This window comes from Sesamum indicum, linkage group LG6, assembly GCF_026168435.1.
Source record: "Sesamum indicum cultivar Baizhima isolate 11 linkage group LG6, ASM2616843v1, whole genome shotgun sequence".
NCBI classification, from domain to species: Eukaryota; Viridiplantae; Streptophyta; class Magnoliopsida; order Lamiales; family Pedaliaceae; genus Sesamum; species Sesamum indicum.
Window position 1 is genome coordinate 5,310,294 of NC_142662.1, and position 26,345 is coordinate 5,336,638.

The window sequence follows — 26,345 nt, forward strand, 5'->3', positions numbered from 1 at the left end:
AATCAATAATAATAATAGAAGAAAAACAGCACGACTACAAATTTGAAGGGTCTGATTCATCATCAAGTCAAAAACAAAAATGCTTGTAAGCAAAATGACAGGTAAGAGGAATGCTAGAAAACCCACCATACATACATCAGAAATGCTTGTAGGAGAAATGACAGGTAAATGCATTATCTGAGGCTCTCTTGTAGAGTTACGAAGTGAACATTTTTCTCCAAAACATAAGAGAACCTACAACATCGAACAAAAAGTTTGCAGTAACCTATAGTATGAATAATTGGGATGGAAATATTATACAAAAATGTAACCAATAACAAGGATCCTTCAGTGTGTGGAGACACTGATCAATTTCACCATTTCATATACAATTGATTCGGAGGAATTACCAGAAGACAAGACAAAGGTAAGGACCAACAGCTCATACCGCTATCAAAAAAATGCCGTCTGTTCATCGAGAGAGAGAAAAACCTGATGCGGCTGAGCTAACCGAGGAGACCAAAGGTAGAACGGCGGGTGAAGAACCTGGAACATGATGCTGGCAGACCACTTGCTCTAATGATGAATCAAGAGAATCACAAGCCTGTCCAATCACACTTTTTTTTCCTTTTTGAGAAAGAATTGAATAAATAAAGTCGGAAATAAATTAAAGCAGACTCTGATCTCTTCTGTGCTCGTGTTTGCCACATAATGCAGCTGATGATAATAGATGGAAATCTCTTTGTCCACATCATATGCCCTTAATCAGAGTTTGAGTCATAGAAGTCACTAGGACATGGCGTCATAACCTCGGATTCGAGTATTTGGACCACCCTATGCATGGTTGGACGATCCTCAGGACTTGAGGAAACACACTGGATGGCAATTGATAGTAGGGCGTCAAGGCTTTCTGTCTGCACTCCTTCACAGTGTGGATCTACTATTTCTCTTTGTCTACTTTCTGAAACTAAATAGTTCAACTGCAGCATGAAAAGTAAATATATGATTCAAGAGAGGTGAGGATAAAAATCTTCAACACATGTATTTGAGCGTCTTTTTCCAAGGAATTCTACCCTCTAGAAAGTCAGAGATATAAGCTAATTCAGTGGGATCCAATAAACTTAAAGTTTCCATACAGGCACTTGAGACTTGGATTTCCCCAGCAGAAGTTTAACTTTAGAACAGGACGGATCAAGCGTAATATTAACTCAGGCAACTTCAACATCACATTATATGTTCGAGACCAGCAGTAACAGGTTTCTTACACCCTATGGAGGAGAATAACCAAATAACTTTGACAGAACAATTCATTCTAGTCTCATGATTCGTCTTGGAGAAACAAAACGATAACTAAAAGTAAAATCCTAAGAAAAAGAATCTAGACGTTTTTTTTCAATTGCTTATCACGCCTCATGCTAAGCACAAACCAATTGGTGGCATTGTGTCTACACAACAGAAAGCACCACAGAACTTTGAATCTATTTTCACATTTTCATCTTCGAAGTGAAGTAAAGACCAATGATTAGACACTAAAAGCTTTAGACCTTAGAGAGAAGGGAAATTCCATACCCATCCAACAATGTTGAGGCCCTTCTCAATGAAGGACGCATCAGTAGGCCGCTTTCCGCTTACAATTTCAAGCACCAGAACACCAAAACTGTAAACATCAGTCTTTTCTGTAGCTCTTCCACTCTGCATATACTCTGTCAAATGTAACATTCATGGAATTAACTATCACCATTATGCACACAAATGAAGTAAATTGTGATAGAAATAACAGTTCTAAGAGAAACATGATGGCAGATCAGCCTATCTTCTGGTTGACATTTGAAAATCATTTCCAATGACAAGTCAACCCCATAATGATAGCCTTATCCCAACTCAGAAATGCAAAAGACGAGCCCAAGAACAAAATACTAGAATTTTGTGACCCTACCAGGAGCTAGATACCCAAATGTGCCAGCAACAATTGTTGTGATGTGGGATTCCTCATCCTCCAACAATTTAGCCAGGCCAAAGTCAGACACTCGAGCATCAAAGTTTCCATCAAGCAAAATATTGCTTGACTTGATGTCACGGTGAATAATTCGAGGCGAACAATCATGATGCAAATAGGCGAGGCCTTTTGCAGCTCCCATTATTATATTTAAACGAGCCTCCCAATCCAGTTGCTCAGCTCTCTCTGCATTCAAACAGACACTATAATCATATCGCAAAAAACAAGCAATCTATACCAGAATGAATGGCATAGATTAGTACAAGAGAACATAAATATTTGAACAACAATTCTAATATCAAAGAGAAAACAAGCACGTAGTGTTAATGAAGTTTGGATGTGAAAATCCAGGACTCATTACATTTTGAAATTTTGAATCATGAAACAGAAATTATATCTTGGCTGCCTAATTAACAGTTACTCTGTTGCAAATTAATCAAGATATTTCCTTTTCAGAATGCACTATTGCGTCTTATTTCCAGAATTGGTACTTATTCTTCCCCAAAAGTACTCTCTCACTCAAGGGAAGATGTGACACCAAGGACAAAAGTCTAACCCAAAATATTACTTTTTCCAGCTAAACTAAAATGGGATAATATAGGGACTGATGGATTATTAGACATCTTACAATTAAAATGTTGCCCATCCACATTTCTTCCAAGCGAAAAGCACTCCAGGATGCCATATGATTGGATGGACTCAGACAATAAATATACAGTGTCCATACCTTTATTAGTGGGTAATATACCACTGAGTGGTCAAAATTCCTCCAAATTTTCCTGCAGCTACTAACTTTTTTATGTATAGAATTATGCATTTTTATGAAATGCAAATATGCATGTTGCAAGTAATAGCCAGTTTATGATAACTACCAAAACTTTCAGATAGCTTTAAAAATATTGAAACGCATGAAGGAGTCCGAACCATGAAGAGCTTCATCCAGGCTGCCTCCTGATAAGAAATCATATATTAACAATTTGGATGTCGGGGAATTGCAATATCCTCGAAGGTTCACCAAGTATCTGTGTTTGATGCTTCCAAGAATTTCAAGCTCCCTCTCAAAGAAACGATCAAAGCCTTCATTTACCTTCACAATCCTTTTCAATGCAAATATATTGCCATCATCCATTGCAAGCTTATACACTGTTCCAAAGCCTCCAGCACCAATTACATGCTCTTCATTTAAATTCTCCAGTTTTTTTATGATATCCTTTGAGGAGTAGGGCAGGTCTCCATGAAACATTACAATTGAGGCCCCTGAAGCAATATCAAAACATAACATCAGGCATGTTATTTTACTTAAAGAAACAAAGGGCAAAATTCTGACAAGATATAGGAAAACAAAAGAACCAAGATGCAGATCTGATTTTTCAAGCATGGGTGTTAGATCCACACCTCCACTGACATCCACTGCAAGGCCTTTGCCATCATTTTTACCAAGCCTCTTATACAGGTAACAACCCCAGAAGCACATAAGTGCTACTAGAAGCAAAGCACCCATCGTGGCCAGTGCACTTATAAGAAGCCTCCCTGAATTCTTTTTGGCCTGGGATTGAGCTAAAGACACACAAAGACCAAGGTCATATTCTGTTTCAAAAGGACAAAATGGGAAAGATATAATAATAATGGCCAGAAAACAAATATTGTGATCAACGAGAAGGATTTACTACAGTCTCAAATAAGTTCTCAACAAACATGCTCCACATCACAGTCTGGTTCAGAAAAGAATCAAGAAATGTGACTAACATGCTACTACTGTATTATAATCTGCAAACCTTATATTGCAAGTTGAGAAACAAACCGTGAAGAAATACATAGGAGAGCAAGGTCAATAAAAGATGTTGATAATGTGGTTTAAATCACCAACTACATTCTTAAGGTGTCAATCCGTTTATGTCCCATTATTGCGTGGTAAGATTTCAGGTGGAGTATCAATTTTTTTTGTTGAATGTGTAATAGATTCTTTATGCTGAAACAAGGATTATCAACATGGTACACAGTCAAACTCAAGAAAAACGATGGTAAAATATTCCATTTCTTAATGGATATGAATTCAAGAACGTGAAGTGTGCTAAAGAAATAAAAAAGCTAATAAACCTTCAGAAGCAATCAGCTAATGAAGTTTCCAAGGAGTGACACATAAATACTCAAATTAATTCTTTTGGCTTCTCTTACACATAAAGCGATAAGGATTTAAGTCAATCAAGGGTCAACAAGGCTAACTTGCTTTCATTCATAGCATATATACCCTTAGCACAGTAGATATGCTAGACACAAGATGGGAATGAGACTATTTTCTGTAAGTTGATTACAGCATCTTTGTGCGGAAAAGCAATCTTTGTAAGAGATAATTTTGAGGTGATAGCTCACTGGATAACTAGAATATCAGTAAATGAACAGTCTCCCACACCAAAACATTTTACCTGAACCAGGAGGCTGAGAAAATGCTGAAGGACCACCATCATTGTTCTTGCATGCTTGGATTTGCTTGCCACATAACTCGCGATTGCCAACGAAACTGCTGAGAGGAGAATCAAGTAGCAGTTAAAGCATAAGAAAAGATGTAGAAAGGAAAAGAGGCTGAAAACATATTAGGACCAAAATGGAAAGCAGAAAGGTTACAATTTCTGTATGAGGCTAGTCACTTTGTGCATTAGATGCCATAGCAGTCCTTCTGTAGGCAGCCAATAGATCCAACAATCCTCATTCATTTAGAACTAACTTGCTTTAAAAGTCATATTCAGCCCAAACATAAACACTTTCTGATGTATTACTTTCTGTTGCAACTGGGTAACTTTGATGCATTTTTATTACTTTGTCCGCATTGGTCAAGAAATTATAATATAAGAATCTAACAGCTTTTTCCTGGGTGGAAGACAAGAAGACAGAAACCTAAAATAACAAATCAAGTGAATGATCGGAGAAGGTTGGACTTTTTTCTTCCATTTGGCATTCAAAAAGTGTTGAGACTCTTTTTCTTCCATTTGCCTTGTCTAGAAGTTCAAGAAGTGGGCTCAAAAGTAAACTATCATGTTCCTCCTTTGCTTTCTTGTTTCTCATTTATTCTCAATCTAAAAACAGTTAGATAAGAGGAGTAACCAGTCAGTGGCAAACAAGCAGTAAAACCAAACAGAAGGGAAAGAAAAATATAAATATACCACAGTAAAAGCAGCAAGAATAGAGTATGAACATCACATAGAACATTTACAAAAATTTATCACTTACGAATCATTCCGAAAGTTTGCAAGAACACCATCAGAGGGTATAGGTCCCACCAGAAAGTTTGTTGATACATTGCTTCAAACATCATAAAAGACACTGATTAGAAGAGAAGAATAATACATGACTGAGTAACCTTGCAAATGAAGAGGTCACTTACAAACTTGAGAGCTTGCTTAACTTCCCAAGTGAAGCAGGAATGCTTCCACTGAGAGAGTTGCTTGAAAGATCCCTGAAAAAAGAAGCATAGGAAGAAAACGTCAACTTCGAGCAGTGTTAGCTGTACTGTCTGTATGTGCATTTTTAGGGTCACCAATGTTGAAGTCCCATCACATACAGTTGAAGATAACCAATAGCCAAACTTGCTACATTGACAGAGAATCAAAAGTATGAACTAATAACAGTTCTCATCAGAATTTCAACAGTATATTTTCATGGACCTTGGTTCAGCATAATCAACTGATAGAATCTAGTGCTGAGTGGATAAAACTTCAGTCTGATATTACATAAATTGGAATCAGGTCCATTGAAACCAACAATATATTAAGCTCATTTACTAGAGCGAGGTTTCTATGTTTTGTGTCCTTGCTTCAGATCTCATAACACAACAGCATAAAAGGAGTTTCTCATGGGGCATATAAAATTCCCTATTCCATCAATCTTGCAATACTTTTGAAAACATAATTAGCTATATTCACCAAGAAAATATTTGTTGAGAGCGTGGTTTTAGGAAACAATTGTTTTGTCCCACCAGGGATTTCCATTACAAGAGGACTCCAATAATACAGATGACAAAACTAAAAATTCAAGCACACAACAGTGGTAACGGAGAAATGGGAGTATAATTACTTACAGATTCTCCAGCTGAGAAAGGTTTCCTAATTCACTTGGAATCAATCCACTTAAGTAGTTACCCTGCAGAAATCTGCAAAAAATGGAAAGCAAGAAGTCAGACATGAACGAAACAAGAAAAAAAGATTTACACTGACACATAAGAGAATAAAATGAAGTAGAATAACTTGCAGTGTCTCTTAATCATTTTTGCTTGTCCTTCTATCACACAATGACTCGGAACCAAGAAGACAAATAAGGTCAGTCAAACAAAAAACACAAGAACTCTTTTTATCTTTGAAAATTCAAAAAATTTACACAACCAACAGTTTTCAAGGAAATTGTAGAAGACCCATCCTAGCATCACCTTGACATCAGTACTCTAGCTGCCGTTTTTGCATATTTTTTTGAAAATTTGATTGACTTTCAGTGTGTTCACTCTAGAAACGAAGAAAAGCCTACTCTATTGACTTACACTGATTGCAGCTGTGTACAGTTCCCCAGCTCTGGAGGGATTGCCCCGTATAAATTGTTGTCATGAAGAGCTCTACAAACAAGTAGTTCAACTCAGCATCAGCAGGAGGTTTGGTAAAGATGTGAAAGAATAAAAAGCAAAAGATGCATACAGAAATTGCAGGCTTTCTAGCTTCCCAATATCTGGTGATATAGGTCCACTCAACTTGTGGTTAGGGAGGCTCCTGCACCATTAAAGTATACCAATCAATTAGCAGTAAATTTATGCATAATGCAACTTCCATTAGATTGCATATCGATCTCCACATATTCACAATATGAAGGAAACACATAGTTTACCATTTGGGTACACAACAGAAGAGACAACTCTTTCTTGGATTGGTAGTCAATAAAATAATTATAATCACTACTATTTAAACTTTAAAGGCAAGTCTCTTACACAAGAAAATACTAACAATTTGGCAATAAGAGGTTTAGGGGTTAAATCAATTGTAATTTTAATGAGCCCAAAAAAGCAAATTTTATATGACTTTCAAGTTTAAGAAACACCTTTTTGCCAGTCAAACTTTTAAGGCATTGAGTGGAAAAGCCACTTGAGCTAATTTTTATATCAAACATGTATAGATGAAAAAGGAATATATCTTGCTTGGTTTCCTGAGATGTGTCATAAAGTGATGCATGAACTTTGAATGCAACAAAATAATCGAAGCACACCATACACTGGAAGCATGATATTTAAAAAATATACAAACTGGAAAATCCTTTACTTTTGGAATATATTCATAATTTTAGGTTATCCAGAAAGCAACGACCGCAGTTCATACAGGGAAAGACGTGAATGAAGTATCAAGGAACTTACAAGGCTGTGACTCTTTTCGACTTGAAGTCGCATTTTACTCCTTTCCATCCGCATGGATCCTCGTCCTCTGGTCTCCACTGAAGCAGAACTCCATCTGAATTAATGATGGCTGTCCTAAAGTTGACGAGAGCTTGACCTGCAAATCAAAAGCAAAGCATAAGCGTTCCTATTTCAAAGGTTAGGTCGCATGTAGGCCATCCACCAGAACTTGGGTACTACCCTTTCTTTTGCTAATTTGCACGGGTACACCACAAATTCTGCTGTATTAGAATCTGCCTGGTGCATCAACTTTCCAACACATTTCACCTCAACTTTTCAACACATCTCACCATTCAAATATAATCCAACAAAAAGTTCTGACAATGCTTTGTAATATGATAAAGAATCTGAATCTACTTGGTGAATGTAATGTAATAGTAGTATTTAGTATTCACCATTGTGTTTGTGTTTATACAGTTGTAATGTTTAGTCAAAGCCAAGTATCCTCTGCAGATCTACTCTCTCAACTACATAACGTGCTAGGAAAATGAAAATGGATATTAACTTAACCAGCATACCATCAGGACTCAGAGCCTCAAATTCTTTTGCAAGACTGTAAAGCAATAGGACGCATAAAAGCCACTGCCGAGAATTCACAGTGAAAATGCCCATCGTGGCTCACGTCAAGCATAATAAGGTTGATACAAATCATCAGATGTATGAAGCTGTACAATTATTCCACTGGACATGTGGTAACTAAGTTGATCACGCCATAGAGTGGCCACTTTAAGAATTATAAGAGAGTACCTCCTGTATAAGAAATTTAAGTTATTAGTTCATATAAATTAATAATGAAGAAAATGGAAATGAAATTTCAATAAGAATGCAGCAAGCTGATGCATCAATGTAGGCAAAGAAGAATTCCATCCTTGCTGATAATATTCTGAGAGTCATGACCAGGGAGGGATACCCAGCTGTAATTCAAGCACAGTTGTTCCAGCTAAAGTTTGTCTTAGTAGTTTTATAAGACAGATTCTACAGCACGGGGCCAAAGAAGTGGTTAATGCATTACAATATAAGAACGAAATCTCCCTCCACATAACAGAACCAAACACAATGCGAGAAAAAAGCAGTAAGGCAATATCTGCCTACTGATAAACGTGAAATAGCAAGCTGTAACAGCCTACATTTTGTGCTATCTTAACAAGGTTATCTGAAAAACTTAAACATCACTGCTGAGCTAAGATCAGTAGATTTTTCAGGAATGGGTCTATCTACTCTAATTTTGATGGTCTGCCAATCTGATGCCAAGTAACTAAAATAACATGGGCTTTTGCAGATTGAAACTCACATGTTTTACAGACATTTCTCCTAGTTTTCTAAAAGAGAAAAATTATCTTAAACCCTCTCTTTCACTTCCCTTTCTCATCTTGAGAGAGCAACATCAATTTGAATGGGAAACTTTGTTCACCAGTATATAACACAGATTCCAGTTTTCTCCTCCTCCAAAGCAATAGATTCTCCTTGTTTCTAAAACTTGTGTGCGCACAAACTTGGAACAGAACCAAGGCTCAATTTACATGCGATCAAAACATATATACCAAACAGCTTAATCTAGGATGCTCGTGCATACCCATTACTTGTTCTCCCATCAAAGCTCATATTTCATCGACATTTCCCCAATTCAACCGAACTGCATCATCAAAAGCCACATCCATAATCAACACCCAGAAACACAAAGCACAAGCACCTTACAGCTTTGGATTGGCTTCAACTAGCCACAACTAAATTCACTTAATCCCCAAACACAAGCCTATATGTTTTTACAACTTTGGGCTATCTTCCACCCAGAAAATTACGGCCATACTTAAATTTCAGAATGACACTAGCGATTTTCAGTAAAAAAATAAACAAAAACAAGAAGCAAAATACCTTGAGGTGGCAGCAGTAGCAGCAGATTTGATCTGTGCAATTTCAGCTCAACTAAGAGAGAGAAAGATAGAGAGAGAGGGGGGCACAAGGAAATTGAGAGTTGAGCTGTAAAGTTATGTAATGGCAACAAAAAATTAAAGGCCCTCTTTCTCTCACTAGAATTATATGCGTGTGTATATATATATATTATATATATCTATCTGCGTATGTATGTATGTATGTGCGCAGTAGGGAGTGGAGGAGAGTGATAGATTTGAGTGAAAGAGGTTTAGAGAGAGAAAGAGAGAGAGAGAGAATAGATGCTCGAACTAAAAGGGCAAATGAGTAGGAGGAGCCAATGAGGGTGGAGTGGGCCGGCACGTGCCATTGCGACATACCGCACGTGCGACCGACGCCGCGTGTTGTGGTGGAGAGCTGGAGATTTTGGTGACGGAATGCGTGACCGAATTTACTAATTTGGTCCTCTATCACTATTATGACCATTCAACATCAAATGGTAATTTAGTATAAAGCAATTTTTTTTTTTAAATAAAAAATATGCCTTATGTTTGGGTTTGTTTTTGGGCCATCTCAGAGATGGCCCAAAATGAATGTAATGTTTGGCATGCAGTGTTTTACCCATTTTTATTTCATTTTTAGGTGTTTTTGTAATAATAGTGGGGAACAAAACTGACTGTTTTCATTTACAGCAGAAGATTTTCTCTTTCCTCTCTTGCAGAAATCGCCTTTCCTCGTAGAAATCGCCCTTCACCTCTGTTCATCGTCTTCCTTCTTCTTCAGATCTATACCGTTCTTGATCCCATATTGGATGATTATCTCCTGCTCTTCAGCCCATTTTTCTCCAAACAGAGAAAAAGGCAGAGGTGGTGGAGGCTGTGCAGGGACGAGTGTGACTCCAGAAGGGCATCTCTTGGGGAGTACTTGGAGGTGGAGAGGAGGTTCGGGGACGGCGGTGGTGCTGGCGGACCGGCTGTGGAGCTCGAGGAAGGGCTTGTTCAGGAGCTTCCAAGAAATGGGCGAGCTTTATTTGCCGACGGGAGGGTCCTGCCTCCGATTGATATGGTGGAAGAGTCGTCGCCGGCCGCTGCGGCCGGGCTTTGTAGATTCTCAACGGTGGAGCGGTGGTGTAGTTTAGTGTAATGTTGTGTTGTAGTACACTGAAATAGTGCCCTTTTTTCCTTTTTCCTTTTGCCTTTTCTTTTTCTCTTTATTCTTATTATATTTATCCCAATATATTATCTTCACCTTTCGCCATCTCAAAATTAGGGTTGTCAATTAAGCCTTGTTTGGTCTTGCAATTGAACAATTCAAATTTAAATTTCCAGTACAAGAACAATTTTAATGCTATTTAATTTATTTTTTAATAATTATTTTTATGATCAATTCCATCCGAGTAATATTTTTTTATAAAAACTATATTTTTAATTTTTAATTCCACAACAATCATTCTTTACTTAATTATCCTTTATGTTTAACTCTAATATGTATTTGTATAATTAATTCAATTATTTTTAATTTTTACTATAATCTGCATTGATATAACTTATTATAAAATTATTGATTAAAATGGCATAATTATTTTTTCTAAAATTAATCATTTCAAAACCAAACGCATACCCATATTGCCAGTTGGGATGTTGAGGAACAGGTAGCTCGTGGGGATGGTGGCCCACGATTGGCGCGCAATATTTCATTAGCGCCACGTAGAAGTTTGGACATGGATTCGGGAGTTGGCGGGATCGGGTCATGGACAGATTACATTCGTCGCTTTGGCGTGCAATCCGACCGTGGAGGCCATTCGCATAGTGAGGTAGACAGTATAGCACGCTCGCGGCGACCAACCGGAATTCCACCACGTTGACGTGACGGTCCTTAAGTATTAGTGGTGTTGTAGAATATGTGAGCCAGTCACTTGTTGTCATATGTTAATTATAAAGTTAACGGGAACATGGTTGTGTGCGTCATTTATCATTCAATGACTTAAGGGTTTCATTATCATAGTTTAATTGGACAATACGCCGTATTAATCCAAAATATATTTTTCAAACCATTGCAATCTGTAGTTATAAATTATATTTAGTTAATATTGGATTATGTGGATCTTCAAATTATAAAAAATTGAAGGATGCATTAGAGAGTTGATATACATGTTAGATGTATAATATTTTCTTTGGTGAGGTTTGTATTTGATTTTTAAATGCAAATACATTTTATTTTAACCACTTAATATTTTGTACGTAATATTTTCTACATCATTGGAATAATTAAAAAATTTTAAAAAATACAAAATAATATAAAAATTCTATGCGATTAATTCATATATTACATTATTTGAATAATATATTTAAATTTATCACCTCGAACAGAACGTCTAACAAAAAATACTGTTAATCCATTACTAGAGTGCATTTAATTATTTATAAAAGTGTATCTACATAAATTATTTTTTTTACATTTCCATACATATATAATTAGAAAATAAAATTTATTTTAATCCATTCACAACTAAATAAATTAAATATATTTTTATACATATATATATATAAATATATACAAAAGAGACATGATTTGACAATTAACAGTACCTTTTGTCTCCCACTACCCAACATCAAACATACCATACTTATTTTATATTATCTCCAAAAATAAATCCAAACATACACACTATCTCTAACTTATTTTTATTTATCTTTATTTTTCTCTCTCTATCTCCACAAAATACCCTAAAACAAGTTAAAAACAAAACCAAACATTATGATGGGGTTTTAAAGTTTTAATTAATTCAAGTATTTTTCTTTAGGAAATTTAAACTGTTATGAAATAAAACATTGAAATTAAGATACTTGCTTATATTATCGCCCCCCGAGGAGTTTGGGGAGAGCACAATATTAGGTTTTGAGAGACGATGCCAAATAATGCACTTATGATTCAATAAGTATTTCATTATTGTTCGTTTTAATTTTTATATGAATTTTATACCCTTATGATTTTTTAAATAAAGCAATTTACCTCCCTACATAAGGAGGTAAATATGTAGGGAGGTAAATTGCTTCATTTTAAAAAATATAGAGGGAGTAAATTGTTCTATTTTTTTTATAAAGAGGTAATGTGCTCATTTTCAATATCACAGGGGATAAATTGTTATTCACCCTAAGATAATATGAAGAATAAGGGGTTTAAAAAGTTAAATAAATGGGGTTAAATTGTGGCTCATAAAAGTTTGGTAGGAGACCATATTTGGGGCAAAAAATGGAACGAAATCAGTTTTGGGAAAGTCACGGACTTAATTTACAAAAAGAAAATACTAGGGGACTGAATTGACAATAAACCAAAGTTTTGGACCAAATCCACGTTCTTGGTTTTTCCCTTTTCCATCCATCATTTGCTTTAGGAAACTGTTTTCCGGCATACCAATGGTGACCACGCGTTGACACGGGCCATCCCCATTTCTCTTTCACAAGCCGTTTTGCATACATTTCTCTCGCTTTTTACGCGACGAAGCGGCCCGGATTCTACCGCCTTCATCGCACTCACCAGGAACCCAGGAAAGTGAGGAGAATCGAGGGAAAAAGAAATGACAAGAGGAAAACAGAAGATCGAGGCGCAGAGGAAGAATGCGGAGAAGAACCAGAAGCCCAAAGGGTCGCAGCTCGAGGCCCGTGCCGTTGGTCTCAAAGTCGTCTGCCCCATTTGTAAAGTAATATAACCGTCTAATCAGGGTTTATGTTTACGTGTTTGTTGAAATATCTGTGTGTTCAAATTCTATGGAGATTATTTGATTTTTGGATATTCGTACTTGTATTGGTCTATATTTGATGGGTTTCCGTTAAGGTATTGGTTTCTGAATTGTATTGACGGTAAAGATTAATTGGATAGTTGTTTGCATATCTTGATTAATCGATCAGTTGTTTGTACTTAATAATTTCTTATGGGGTCAAATTAGGCAAGTGAATTTCTTCAAATGGAGATGGAAGTATTTTATTATGTGTTTGTAAGATCTACTAGTAGCAAGTCAGAGATGAGTTTATTAGGGTATGGACTGGTTTTAACCCTAGGACAGCACGCCAGGCAACGGGTTGCTAGTGGAAACATTCTTGTGATTTAGAAAGAAGGTTGTGATATGTAGCCTGAACAAAGTTTTCGACATGATGTTCGATGAAGAAAATCGACGAAGTTATAGGCCCTAAATTGTGACCTAATTGATGAGAATCTATTGATGGTTGATCTTGTGTGCTTGGTTGACACCCATAAAAGAGTTGTAAAAGCAAACCAATCATTTATTTCTTTGCTTTTCTCTTATTAGATGTAATTCAAATGTAGGTTCTCTCCGGCTGTTACTAAATGTTTTATCCTCTTATTTCGAGGATTCTTAGTAAAGATTACTTTCACTTCCCAAAACCAGACCTCAATCACATTAAAGGGCACCACTGTCTTAGTTCCTTGAAGTCTTTCCACATCATAGGACCGTCTTTCAATCCCTCTGTCTACTCTGGTAATAGATGGCATTATATCAGTATTTGTGCTTTCTAAAGAGGTGAACATAAACGAGTAGAAAATGAACAAATGTTCAACACATCAAACATTTCTTAATGTAATGTAAGTACTCTTTTTGCTCATAATCGCATCTTTGGGGCATCCTTTTCTAATTGACCCCGGCTTAGCCAATTTTGCATGAGAAAACTTGCTTTATGATGTAAAATTTTGAAGCGTCCGTTTGGGATTTTCTCAAGCGCCAAGAAAGGTTAATAAGTTCTATTTCTCTAATTTCCCATGCCTTTGGCTTAAACAATATTTTCTTTGTAGCTTCAAAAACAGTATTTTAGGCAGACTACCTAAGAGTTTGGTTAAGAAAGAGGTAAAAAGGGACTTTTGCAGATTTGGATACATGCTCTCCTGTATTAGCATTATTTTTCCTTTAGGAATTATATGGCGTTTATGTCTTAACCAAGTCATGTCTTCTCTTTGTAGGCTGTCCTACCATAGCAAGTTACAACTTAAGGTGGTTCTTGGTTTACCGGACACCAAAATATAGCTCAATTGACTTTTTTCTTTTCCATGCTTATGATAATGATAAATTAAAGGGACTATACTCATAATAACTGGTGGCATGATTCATGTAACTTTTAGGAGTATCTTACTGTGGATTTTATTTACTTGTGGTTAATGGTTTTCATGGCACTTTTGACAAAAAGTACTTCATTAAAGTTTGCTTTGACTGAGCTCCTACTCAGCTTTCTCCACTTGACTTTATTGACCTCATTATGGCAGCTTAGAACTTAGGATGCTTACTTTGTTCTTTCATTAAGAATTGCGTAGAGCAAATATGATTCCTTATGCAATCATGACTTTATCGCTAACATTTGGTTGGAACTATCAGGTTCAGCTAGCAAATCATAATCAGCTCATCGATCATTATGGCTCCAAGCATCCAAAAGAAAAGCCTCCAAGCAACTCAGAATAACAGCTTCTCTGCTCTGGTGCCTTCAAAATGTAATTAGACTCTCAAAGTTCTGGATCAAATGGAAGAGTTCTTATGCTCTTTGTTTGGAATGTAAGAGAATGTAAACTTTACGCCACCCCTACCCTCGATCCTTTCCTTTCCATTACTCAGATGAAGCATACTAGAAACAGACCAATAAACTGTACAATTTGTTTTCTTTTTGTGGGTTTATATCAAGCTGTTCTGGAATAATATCAGTTGATGCTTTGTTATATTGCCCGATAATAGTGTCTTGAGCAGCTATCCTTCTGGTTTCCAGAATGTTTTCCTTTACCATACAGCAATATTGTGACTGGCGAAACTTTTACAAGAATACAAACTATCTGCTGCTAAAAGATATAGTTCAAAAACAGGAAATAACTGGCCTTTCCAATAAATGTAGTTCCAGAAAAATTCAACAGTCTGTCTGTAAAAGTCACCAACTAAACGAAAAAAGCAGAAAAGAAGTTTCTATCATAGCTGAAAATCCAGCGTCTCTGTATAGTTAGCACAACAATTACCTCTTCGGACTTGTTACTATTTGATGCTATGATATAGGACTTAAGAGGATTTACTATTTGATGGTATGATATAGGACTTAAGAATCCTCTTCACGAATCAATTTGTTCAGCAGTGTTGTCAATAGGGCATCCCTTTTCTCCGCTCGGCTCTCTTCTCTCTGTCTCCGTTGTTCTTCCCTCTCCCGCCAAGCTTGTTCCATCACCAGCCTCTCTCTCTCAAGTTTCTCCATTTTTTCGCGCCATTCCTGCTCCAACAGCTCCCTTTCTTGAGCACATTTCTCCATTGACTCCTTCCACTGCATATCAATCCTCTCTTGCTGTTCGATGAAACTTTGCAGCATCTCCTGTATGCTAGCAAGGATACTGTCATTATTATTTAATTGTTTCTCCAGTTGTCCAGTTTTTCGTTTCTTTTCTCCACCAGCCTTCCTCTTCGGAGCAACTGTCCCTGTTTCAGCTTGATCAATACCAGTCTCTTCTTCATCGTCTCGTTCTTGTGAGTATTCTTCGTGGGATCGATCTCCAGAAATGTTTTTAAGTCTCTTCCTTCCTTTCAAGGAACCGGTTTCCAAGTTGGGCTGAGCATGTTGCATTTTATTCTCTCTTGTTGTAAATAGCGCATGCAGCTCGTCAAAAAATGGACACTGTCGACCATTGTCTGGATCAGATGCGTCTTGCCCCTGTATTATAAACACATATCAACCTTATGATCTATAGATCTGAACTTTGATAAGATATAATCTGCGTTTTTTATCACATTGGGGTTTGGTAACAAAAGATCCAAACAGATGATTCTCTAAAGCTACGACAAAATTTTGGTTCTTTAAGAGCCCCAACCACAGACCTAACGTTACATTCTCAATTTTGTTCGTTTTAAGGAAATCCAATCACACTTCCCCAACAAAAAACATCTGCAGAATAACAATTTTTAACTGTGAACTTCACTGTAAAGTAACAGCCAGGAACCAAGCATAGCTACATTACATCAAGCCACAATGTTAACGCTGAGAAGAGCCAGCCCTTGTAGGAAAACCACTCCCTCTCTCTCTCTCTCTCTCTCTATATATATATATATATATCAATGATGCACCATACTTCTGACTTCTATATTTCGCACATATAAATTTGTTTGACTGACAACATAAACTTCCACGTAACACCGCAAGTAGTAAAGCACCGGTGTAATAACATATCAATATTACTATTTATAATCACAAAATCCAACACGACACCACATTAATTTCAGACGGCATTTTCTTACAAGTCGCGTGCAGGCTCGCATAGGACCATAACTCATACAATTATATCATGAGAACTACTGTTTTGTCTTCAGAGTTGAACTCATGAAATCGTTACACAAAGACAAGACTCCATATTCCGTTCTCACCACGTGGTTCACATTCAAACATGACATGATCTTGACGAATCTCACCAAAAAACGAACATTCACAACATACGGACAGGACCCTTCTCTAGACAATCTCACCAAAGCTAAATCTCAAACAAGTATACACCATGGATCAAAAACCAGAAAATGAAAAGAAAAAGTACTGCTACTCATTTCACAGACGAATTCAATCTTCATGCAAGCGGTTCTCCCTCTCGGCTCTACAATAAAATGTTCACTTCCATCAACTAGTTTTGTCCATGAAATTCAAGATATTTGGATTTGTAAACAACAACCTCTTCCTTACCATCCAGTCATAAATTTTTGGACAAACTCTTAAACACTCCCAAGAAAACAGAACTGTAAAAGCACAGATCCCTGTCACTAGATGCATATAAAATACAAAATTATATACATTCCGGCAGATAAACTAATTTCTCAAATTGGAATTCAAATTCCATCATCCAACACCAACCTCTCAGAAAGAATAAATTTTACCAGAGAAAGCCAATACATGAAATTAATTTACAGCAATAAATGCGAACATATTACATAGAGCAACAATTATGTAATTCACACAAAATTTTAATGAATCTGATTTTGGCAACACAATTCCCAATTTATTACAACACATAACACAGTCACTCGGATTCACAAACCATTTATCTCAAAATTTCATAAACTTGGTTTCATCAACAAACACATCAAATTCAAGATTCCAGGACCACGCTACCAAAAGAAATTTGGAAAAGAACTAAGGAAAGCCCATCACAGATCACATGCATGCATGCATATATAATCCATCAAAAAGCATCAGAGTTACATGTGAAAAAATACCACCTTGTATCTGCTAACAAGATTCTTCCACTTGCATTTGCACTGATCAATGGTTCTTCTGTAGCCCTTCTCCCTCATTCTATTGGCCACCATTTCCCACAAATTCTTGTTCCTCTTCGTCGTGGTGAAGCCCCATTCAATCTGAGCCCTGATTTCAATCAAGTCCCTTGTTTCTTGATTGCTCCATTGAGGGAACCTCTCGTCTCTCCTTGGAAACTCATCATCATCACCACCGCCAGCGGCGGAGAAAGGTGGCAGGGGGATGGGGATCATGATGGGGTGGTGGAGGGGGTAGGGGATGATGGGGTTTCTTCGGGTGTCACTGAAATTTTCAGGATTATTGTACATCGTGTGTTAAAGGCTTAGCATCAGTGAAGAAATCCACTGTTTGTTTAATGGTGGTGGGGTTGGGGGGATTTGATTTGAAGTCAATATTTCAGGTAGACAAAGACTGCATCTTTCTTTTTTTCCACTGCTTTCTGACAGTGAACAAGGGAAGAGAAAGTCTTATGAAGAGTTTTGACTGTCTGAAACGGATATTTATAGGAACAAATCTAGGGCCACCAGTGTCAGAAAATTGCCATAATCATTTAAAGACATGGAAATAAACAAAAATAAATTTACAAAAAATAAAGTCATTTAAAAGATTACATAATTTCTCTTGATTTTAATGAATTTGAAATTATTAATTTTAAACCCCCTGAAAACATATTCTTGTTTGAATTATTCTAAATTCGAATTATCTTCAATTATTCAACTCTATCTTTTAATTATATTTTATTGAATAATTTAAATTATTTTAATATGAAGTCTGAAATTATTTTTCAAATCAAAATCAATCAATCCAAATATATTTTTAGTGACTGCATCATAGTACGGGCAATCAACTCTTCAGTGAATTAAGATTTAAGAAATAAAATTTAATATTTTGCCTTCAGTACGTTTTTATAATTTACGAAAATAATTAAAAATACCATTGCGGGAGACTTTTTTTTAGTTCAAAAAATGTATATGATCATTGGCTGATTTTTCTATTATGAATTAATGTTTTTTATATTTTATTTATTATTCAATATATACACATTGTACATGTAAGATTTATGTCATCATCACATGCCAATTATTGTAAATATTTGTAACCAATATATTAAAACAATGTTTTTTACAAATATATTATTATACATTAAATTCAGTATTATTTTGCAGTAGTAAACCGTAATTGTAGGTGCAGCAGTAAATTTAAACAATTAAAATAAAAATTATATGTCATATTTATTAAAAAAATTAATCTAATTGGACTAATCCACTAGCCCAAATCAGAACCAAGTGGTCCTGGGCCATTGAGATGGGTCTATTACTGGTATTGGTACTTGGGACTGACTTAGGATTAGCCTGTTATTTTATTAGACCAATATAGTACTGTATACGATCAATATAATTTAATCCATTGTGCATCTTGACCTCCGAGCAATAGACATTAAAGCTATTAATTGATTAATTTTTCACCTTAGTGCACATGACTTACGTGGGTTATCCATAGTTAATTTTAATGTCAGTTAGTTTGGGGTTTCTATAGAACGTTTTTTCTTTTTTTTTTTTAAACAAATTTTAAACGAAAATGTGGTTAGATTTAAAATTTTATGAACTACGAGGTTAATTTAAAATAATCCTACATTATGGGATTAGTTTTGCTATTTTGCCTTTCACGGTGACCGTAGAATGTTCACATAATCCTGGGGTAGGCGAAACCCGAAATTACGTATTCGAAATCGCGCAACGACTTCAGTTCAGACGTACTTGTTTATATTCGTGCAGATCGAAGAGTCGGGATTCTCTACGCCATTTCCTCTCCTTGCCTGCTGCCTAGGGTTTGCTCCACCCCTCTCTCCCTTTCCATCTCTCTCTGTCTCTCTCTCTCCCCCTTCCTACAAGGATATTGTATGTGCAAGATTCATAGATGCGACCGCCTAATAGAGTCCAGTTCTGATAGGTTTCAGATACTCTATCCGTATTCGAGATTTCTTTCCGTTTAATTGATTTCAGGATTAGGGCATTAATTATGATTATCTCTGTTAAATTTCGATTTGCGTCGTCATTCAGTGTGAAGCTCACGGACAATCTCCGCGTCTTTGGCCCTGGTTTGAATCCTTTTGCCCCATATAACATGGCCAATCATTCCTCTCGCTAAATTTTCTGGGAAGATCATGTAAAAGGATTTCATTATAGGAAAGAAGCTCTCAAGTTTCAGGTCTTTTGTCGACATTGCTTTAAGAAGTATTCAGAAACGTCTTCTGTCCTGAAATTGGAAGATAAGATCAATACTTAATAGAAAATCGTTAAGTTCTCTGTCCCGAGTATTCTGTGTATCTTGGGTTCCTTTTTGGGGGGGATTTTGGGTGTTTGAAAGGGGGATATTTGAGATTGAGATCTTCTACACTTTAATTTTAGGTGTAAACTGTTTGTTTTCTTGAATTAGCTGAGTAAGTCTTGTCTTTGTAGTTTAAGGTCGTGAATAATGTAAAAGGGTGTTTGGTTTGAGACTTTAGCTTCTGAAAACCTAAGTGTTGGGTATTGAAGTTTGTGGGTCTTTAGTATATAGAAACTGAGTTTGTTTTTGCCATCAAAAGAGAGAGAAAATATATATCCATCAATGCCGGAGTTTGAGGTGGACTCCATTAGGGGGAGGCGGAGATTGATTAGGTCGGGAGGAGATAGGGATGATCGAGGCTGGACCTTGCTCCACATCTATGCTTCGAAGGGTGACCTCAAAGAGGTATGACTTTTAACCTTTCCATCGTAAGTTTTATTATAATGTTGGGCCATTGTGATGTTTCTAGATCAGTTTGATTTTGTTAGGTTTGGTGCTCTATTGATTTTAGCTTCTCATCCTGATTAGAAATGGCAGAATTAGTTCATGAAAAGGATTCTTAGGATAAACATGGCTTTAGGGAACCTGCTAGTATTAGTTACTATTCAAGCAGAGCATGTGGTCTGGCATGCAAAAGTGAAGACAGGTTGCTTGGTATCAGTAATATGTAGTTTTTCAGAATCCAACAATTTACAGGAGTGGATACAGGCTTAACAATCCTCTCTGCTTCTATTATGATATATCGATATTTCTGTCCTGCTCCTACTTTATCTTGATTTTTGTTCGTAGTGTTTATCTCGGCTACTTTCCAACATCTATGTTCATGCTTTCGGAGACAAACCAGTGTGTTTGTGTGAACAGCTTCTGGAAAGAGCTTTTCAAGTGTCTTAGTAGAAAACCCTTGTGGAATGAGAAACTATCTTCCTGAAGAATCAGAGTATTAGATAGAAAGAGTTCGAAAAAGATTCTTACTGCCTCTATTGTGGGGCAGGAATATATGATGGTGAATGACCTGGCATGAATCCTTGTGCGTTAGCAACATGTCAGTAAACTTCTAGTCTTGATGCACCTGATATATTTAGGTTAAAGAGAAAAGGTAGATTAAGTATTTTTTTGATGTTGTTAGGCTCATCATATGTGTTATCTCATTTTCCTCACATGTGTTGCTGTTTTGCTAGCCATCAAATTCAGTAGTAGGTTACCAGGTGTTTTATTAGGTAAAAAAAAGAATATTTCTTTGCTCCCCATGTTGATGAACGGAAGTAACTGCTTCTGAACTTGATTTATATTACCGTTTTTCTATTATATGATTGATTTTTGTTGCTGCTATTGCTCAGTTTCTTCTGTCCTGTTACTTTTTAACATTTTCTTGGTGATATTCTTAATTCATTCATCGTCTTTTATATTACAGAGATCTTTTCCATTATTCTGCAGGTGAAACGGCTCCTTGATGAAGGAATGGATGTTAATGTGGCTGCTTGGGGCCCAAAATCGCACGGCGTGACCCCTCTCCATCTTGCTGCTAAACGCGGACATCTTAAAGTTATGGATGAATTGCTAGAGCGTGGTGCTAACATTGATGCACGAACTAAGGGCGCATGTGGCTGTGTGTATATTTTCTTCAGAGCTTGAATGTCTATGTATAAAACAAATAAGAGGCAATTCTATTGGTTCTCTTGTGTCTTCACTTCATCTTTGTTTTTATTTGATACAGGGACCCCACTCCACAATGCAGCTAAAGAGAGGAACAAGAAAGCAATTAAATTCCTGGTTGAAAATGGGGCATTTTTGCCTGATGACATAAATGATACAAGGTTCAATCCACCTATCCACTACTGTCCTGGTCTTGAATGGGCATATGAAGAAATGAAGCGCTTACAACTGGATAGTTATTCATCGAGTGAGACATCTTGGAGCTCGGATAACTGATACGTGCCCTCGTTGATGCTTCTATCATACTATATCTGGAGATGTTTCTATCAGGGCCATCAGGCTATATATGGACAAAATATGGTTTCTCTGCAGTTAGCCTGCATGTTTGTCAATTCATGTGAGCTCGACTTGTCTGCTCTATATGGTTCTAGTGACCAGTTACTCAGTATTTGTGTTTGGTTTAGAACATGTGTTCTGGTTATTGTGTGTGCTTTCAGTCTCTTGCGAGTATATCTCGGTACCTATTTGTGCAGGTGTCTTCTCAGTACTTGATTGTTGAGCGTCCTTGATGAGAAGCATTCTGTTTGAAAAAACCTCTATGTCGCAGTTTGTATTATGGTGATTAAAGTGGTCAATAAATCGACTGTGAGTCAAACCTGGTTTGCAACATGTTATGCTCTCTCTCTCACACACACACACACACACTCAAACACAGTGACACAGTCAGATTGATTTATAATTAGTGTAGGATTGAAGCTTAGATTATCTTCGTTCGTGTCATTCTTCATAAGTATGGGTTATTTACTTTGAGTAGCAATTTGATTTTGGTTTTAAAACTAATAATTTTTCGTATTTTCCTTGTCTTCAAAAGATAAATGGAGAAGAGATATTGCAATAAACTCAACCATGCAATTCGTGCTCCATATAATCCCCAGATAAAATATGCATTTTCTCGTGGAATATTAATGCACCAATTTGTGGAATGATCAGTAGAAGTTCCAGTTAAACATCACAAGCTGGCATATGGATGATTTACTTTTAACTTTTTTGATTTAACGAAGTCTGTGGGCATATACTCATCAATCACAATAATATAGTCATTTTCTGGGAGACATTCAAGATATCAATTATCGAATATGATTATTCGTCATTTTTTGGTTCAAACTTCCACAAATATTAATTCAGTAAAATAGAACCTCAATAATATAAATTTTAGGATCGATCGTACTAAATAAATCTTAAAATATACATTTATTATGTGATTTATAACAGCATTTATAGTACAAATATATTACTCTTGCCATATTATTAATTTAGATCTGTTCAAATTTAATTTGGATTAGAATTTTTCAGAAGCCAAAGTAAATTATGAATTTTTACATGAGCAAATAAATAAATAAATACTATACTTGTATATTAAACTAATGGGATCAAATATCCGAATAGCTTAATCTAGGCAAGATATGAATTCCAACTCCTTGAACTCCTGCTGGAGCCTCCACCATCCACAGTCTCGCCGGAGGCACTGCCGCCACGTCCACCACCGCAATGCTGCCACCATCAGCACACAGTACGCACACTCTCCTTCCTGCCGCCGCCATTTGCTGAGCCCCTTTAAGCTTCTCGTTCTCTAACACCCCCACCCACGCGTCCTTCACGTGATCATACTTTTTCAGCCAACCCTTCAACTCGTCCACCACGTAGAGAGTCTCCTCCTCCATCGCCGCCGCGGGACCCCTCCACCCCGCTAGCATCCCCTCCGGCATCTCCTCCCACGACTCACTTTCCACGTCGTAGATTATCCCTTGCTTCGCTGCGGCGCCTTTCACGTTCACCATGCACAATTTCCCCTTCCATCCGACGGCGTCGATCGCTTCCCGGCTAAATTTACAGTCCCTAAGACTTCCCATCTTTTCCCACCGCCACCGCTGCCGGTGTTGGTGGTGACGCTGAACATTGAGGTCCCACTTCTCAAACGACCTTGCGACGTCTTTGTCGTAGTGAGAGCCGATTCCGCTCGCCACGTAGACGACCCCGCGGCACGTACCAGCGGCGCACCATCGGCGTAGGGCAGAGAGCGGGGGACCGTGAGTCCACTTCTGAGATATAGAGTTGAAAACTAGGGGTTGGGATAAGGCAGGACGGAAATGGTCGGAGGTTGCGGCGAGGACGATGAGATTGGCGGAAACGACGACAGCTTGGATGGGAAACTTATGCGAGACGAAGGAGGGGTGGCGGAAGAGGAGGGGCCGCAGCGGCGGATGAGGGAGGGGAAGCCATTTACGCAATATGGGATCAAAGGAGGAGAAGTGTATGGAATTTGAGAGATGAGATTGGATTCCAGCTGGTAAAAAGAGAGCGTAGAGAGAGAGAAATGGAGGGAAAGAGGGGGAGTAAATGAGGCGGCGCCAAGAATGGCAGATGGAGAAGAGAACTGAAGGTGGGACGAGAGAAAGGCAGAGTTGGGCTACGTGGTCGGGAAGTCCGGGGAGTAAAGGGTGTCGGTGGTGCTCCTCCGCATCGTGGTGGTTGTAGGGGCGGAGACTTTGGAAACCAGTGGCGGAGACGGAGGAGGAGGAGGTGGGGGTGGTATATTCAGGAGTTGTGGTGGAGAAGGGATTGCTCATTTGAGGGGAAAGGGGGAGTTTGGACGTAGGGGTTGAGTTTCTTTAAAATGCCTTCCTTGGGATTATGGAAAATCTTTCACTATGATTGGATTCATATATATAATATATATATATATATATATAATATAAATGAGACATAATTTAATAATAAATAATAATTTTTATTTCTTAAAAATACAACTTTAAACATACAATATTTATATATATACATATTTATATATAAAAATATATATATAACATATGTGATTTGTCTATAAATTTTTATCTCTCAAATTTCAACATCAAACCTACATCACTTATTTTAAAATATTTTAAATTACCTCAAAACACAAATTCAAGTATACCATCTATTTTCAATGCACACTTACTTATCTATATTTTTCTCTCTCTATCTCCAAAATACAAAATGAAATACTCAAAATATAAATCCAAACATAACATTTAAAAATTAGAAAAAAAAAATGATATGAATAAAAGCAACTCGACAATTTAAGTATTAATCACAATTAATTAATAGAAACAATTATATTGTTATCTTATGAAATTTAGTATAATAATAAATTATATTTAAGATTCCTGATATTTATTTTCATACAACAAATAAATTTCTTAATTAGTCAAAATTTATGAATTTGCTGACATTAGGTTTTATAGAAGTGATGATTATATAATAGAGTTAATTATATTTAGACTCATCTGAAAATAAAAAATTATACATTCTCTAAAAGAAGTTTCCAAATGACACTTACATCCTTTTTGAAAATTCATTGTTTACACTTAATCTCCTTTTCGTTAGAATGTGAACGAAAAATATTGATATTGGCAACAAAAATTATATAAATTTTAAATTTATCAATCATTTAATATTTTCATGTAATAATTTTATTCTTGAAAGGGAAAAATATAGTGATGTGAACATCACTCCATATATAACTAAAATAAATTTATCCTTTTATAAATATAAAAGTATACCTAAAAATTTACATGACGGGCAAATTTAAAATTTTACATTCTTTTTTTTTTTGTTGCTGCTAATAATCATTTTTTGTCCAAATTTTAAAGAAATGAAGTCAAGTACAGATTGCAAATTAATTGTAATCCCGCATTTTAGACGGGATAAAAATATAATAAACTCTATATAATATTACATCAATATTAATAAATTGAGCAATACATCAATTTATCAGCAGGTTTATATTAAATAAAATAAATATGTATACATTGGAGGTGGGGGTGGGGATGGGATAAGAGATTCATAAATGTGAAAAGGGACACAAGTTTGGGAGCGAGTGCCTCATAAAGCTGGCCTTTTAAACACGCACTGTTCCATACACCACCAAAATTTAATGACTTTTCCTCGCGTTATAAATCACAATGAATTCCGATTGGACTTAAATTATCCTTTTGTAATTTGAAAAATTATATCTAATATTTTTTAAATTTATTTTGGTCCGACAAATTAATTTCTATATTAATCAAAATTCACTGAATTTATTGATATTAACAGAAAAATCGAATGAAAATCCAAAACAACAATTATATATTTATAATTATGATAAATCTAAAAAAAATTCGTTGTGATTTATCCTAATATTATGCCATATTTTTATTTAAGATAATACATCATACACGTATTTTGTGAATATTATGTTTAGAAGAATAATTTCATAAGACTCGATTCAAACTTCGTTATGGCAGATCTGAATTCCATGCTTTTAAATTTATTAATTACTTTATTTCAAAACACGACGATATATAAATTTACAATTTTTTTTATAAAATCGCAAGTTAAATGATGCAACGTAAGTAAAATACTCTAAATTATTAAATTCATTAATAATTTTATTCATAACGATGGAAGTAATACAAAATAATAAAGTAATATTCATATAAGACTCAAAGTTCAAAATTAACTTTATTGTTGAGACAAAAACCTTAATTTGCAGAGCTGAACTCGTCCCACGGTTTTAAAAAGTTGTGACGTCACTAGTGACGTAGTAGCCTGGCTTTAAAATATACGTGGGGCCCTTTATCCGGACACGTGTAATACGGCGTACAAGACCGAAAAGTTTTATTTGTCGGGTTGTGAGAAGTACCGCTGCTGCTGTCAGCCTCACATGTTGCCCATGACGCCGACCTCTTCGTGTCTCCATACGATTTTTTATAGGGGTAATTACACACTAATCACCTAAACACTTTGTATC

At 36.3% G+C, this 26,345-nt stretch overlaps 3 protein-coding genes, 2 long non-coding RNA genes and 1 pseudogene across 6 annotated transcripts; 3 read left to right on the forward strand and 3 right to left on the reverse strand.

The window, feature by feature from the left end:
* Positions 1-143: 143 nt before the first annotated feature.
* Positions 144-9,447, reverse strand: LOC105165097 (LRR receptor-like serine/threonine-protein kinase FEI 1). 2 transcript variants are annotated; one of them, XM_088882054.1, is made up of 14 exons: positions 9,270-9,447; positions 7,916-8,147; positions 7,359-7,494; positions 6,652-6,723; positions 6,501-6,572; positions 6,048-6,119; positions 5,355-5,426; positions 5,201-5,272; positions 4,399-4,493; positions 3,371-3,532; positions 2,900-3,232; positions 1,916-2,161; positions 1,549-1,682; positions 144-959 (listed from the first exon to the last, which is right to left on the reverse strand). In XM_088882054.1, the coding sequence occupies exons 2-14, from the start codon at positions 8,007-8,009 to the stop codon at positions 741-743; spliced, it is 1,779 nt and encodes a 592-aa protein (XP_088738180.1). In that variant the 5' UTR covers positions 8,010-8,147; positions 9,270-9,447; the 3' UTR covers positions 144-740. The 2 variants fall into 2 exon arrangements, with proteins under 2 accessions (XP_088738180.1, XP_088738179.1); XM_088882053.1 differs by having other exon boundaries at positions 4,399-4,496.
* On the forward strand, positions 9,441-10,639 carry LOC148787654 (uncharacterized). Its single transcript, XR_016066143.1, has 2 exons — positions 9,441-9,765; positions 9,988-10,639. It is a non-coding gene; the product is annotated as an uncharacterized LOC148787654 (long non-coding RNA).
* A 1,887-nt stretch (positions 10,640-12,526) lies between these two features.
* Positions 12,527-14,981, forward strand: LOC105164978 (uncharacterized). The gene is made up of 2 exons (XR_848062.3): positions 12,527-12,966; positions 14,647-14,981. It is a non-coding gene; the product is annotated as an uncharacterized LOC105164978 (long non-coding RNA).
* Positions 14,982-15,108: 127 nt separating this feature from the next.
* On the reverse strand, positions 15,109-17,993 carry LOC105165096 (trihelix transcription factor GT-3b-like). Its single transcript, XM_011083970.2, has 2 exons — positions 17,497-17,993; positions 15,109-15,949 (listed from the first exon to the last, which is right to left on the reverse strand). The coding sequence occupies exons 1-2, from the start codon at positions 17,839-17,841 to the stop codon at positions 15,347-15,349; spliced, it is 948 nt and encodes a 315-aa protein (XP_011082272.2). The 5' UTR covers positions 17,842-17,993; the 3' UTR covers positions 15,109-15,346.
* A 1,252-nt stretch (positions 17,994-19,245) lies between these two features.
* LOC105164977 (phytochrome-interacting ankyrin-repeat protein 1) lies at positions 19,246-22,183 on the forward strand. Its single transcript, XM_011083831.3, has 3 exons — positions 19,246-20,266; positions 21,296-21,467; positions 21,576-22,183. Exons 1-3 carry the CDS (start codon positions 20,144-20,146, stop codon positions 21,788-21,790), a joined length of 510 nt encoding a protein of 169 aa, XP_011082133.1. The 5' UTR covers positions 19,246-20,143; the 3' UTR covers positions 21,791-22,183.
* A 651-nt stretch (positions 22,184-22,834) lies between these two features.
* On the reverse strand, positions 22,835-24,208 carry LOC105164976 (F-box/kelch-repeat protein SKIP25 pseudogene; annotated as a pseudogene).
* Positions 24,209-26,345: the final 2,137 nt, after the last annotated feature.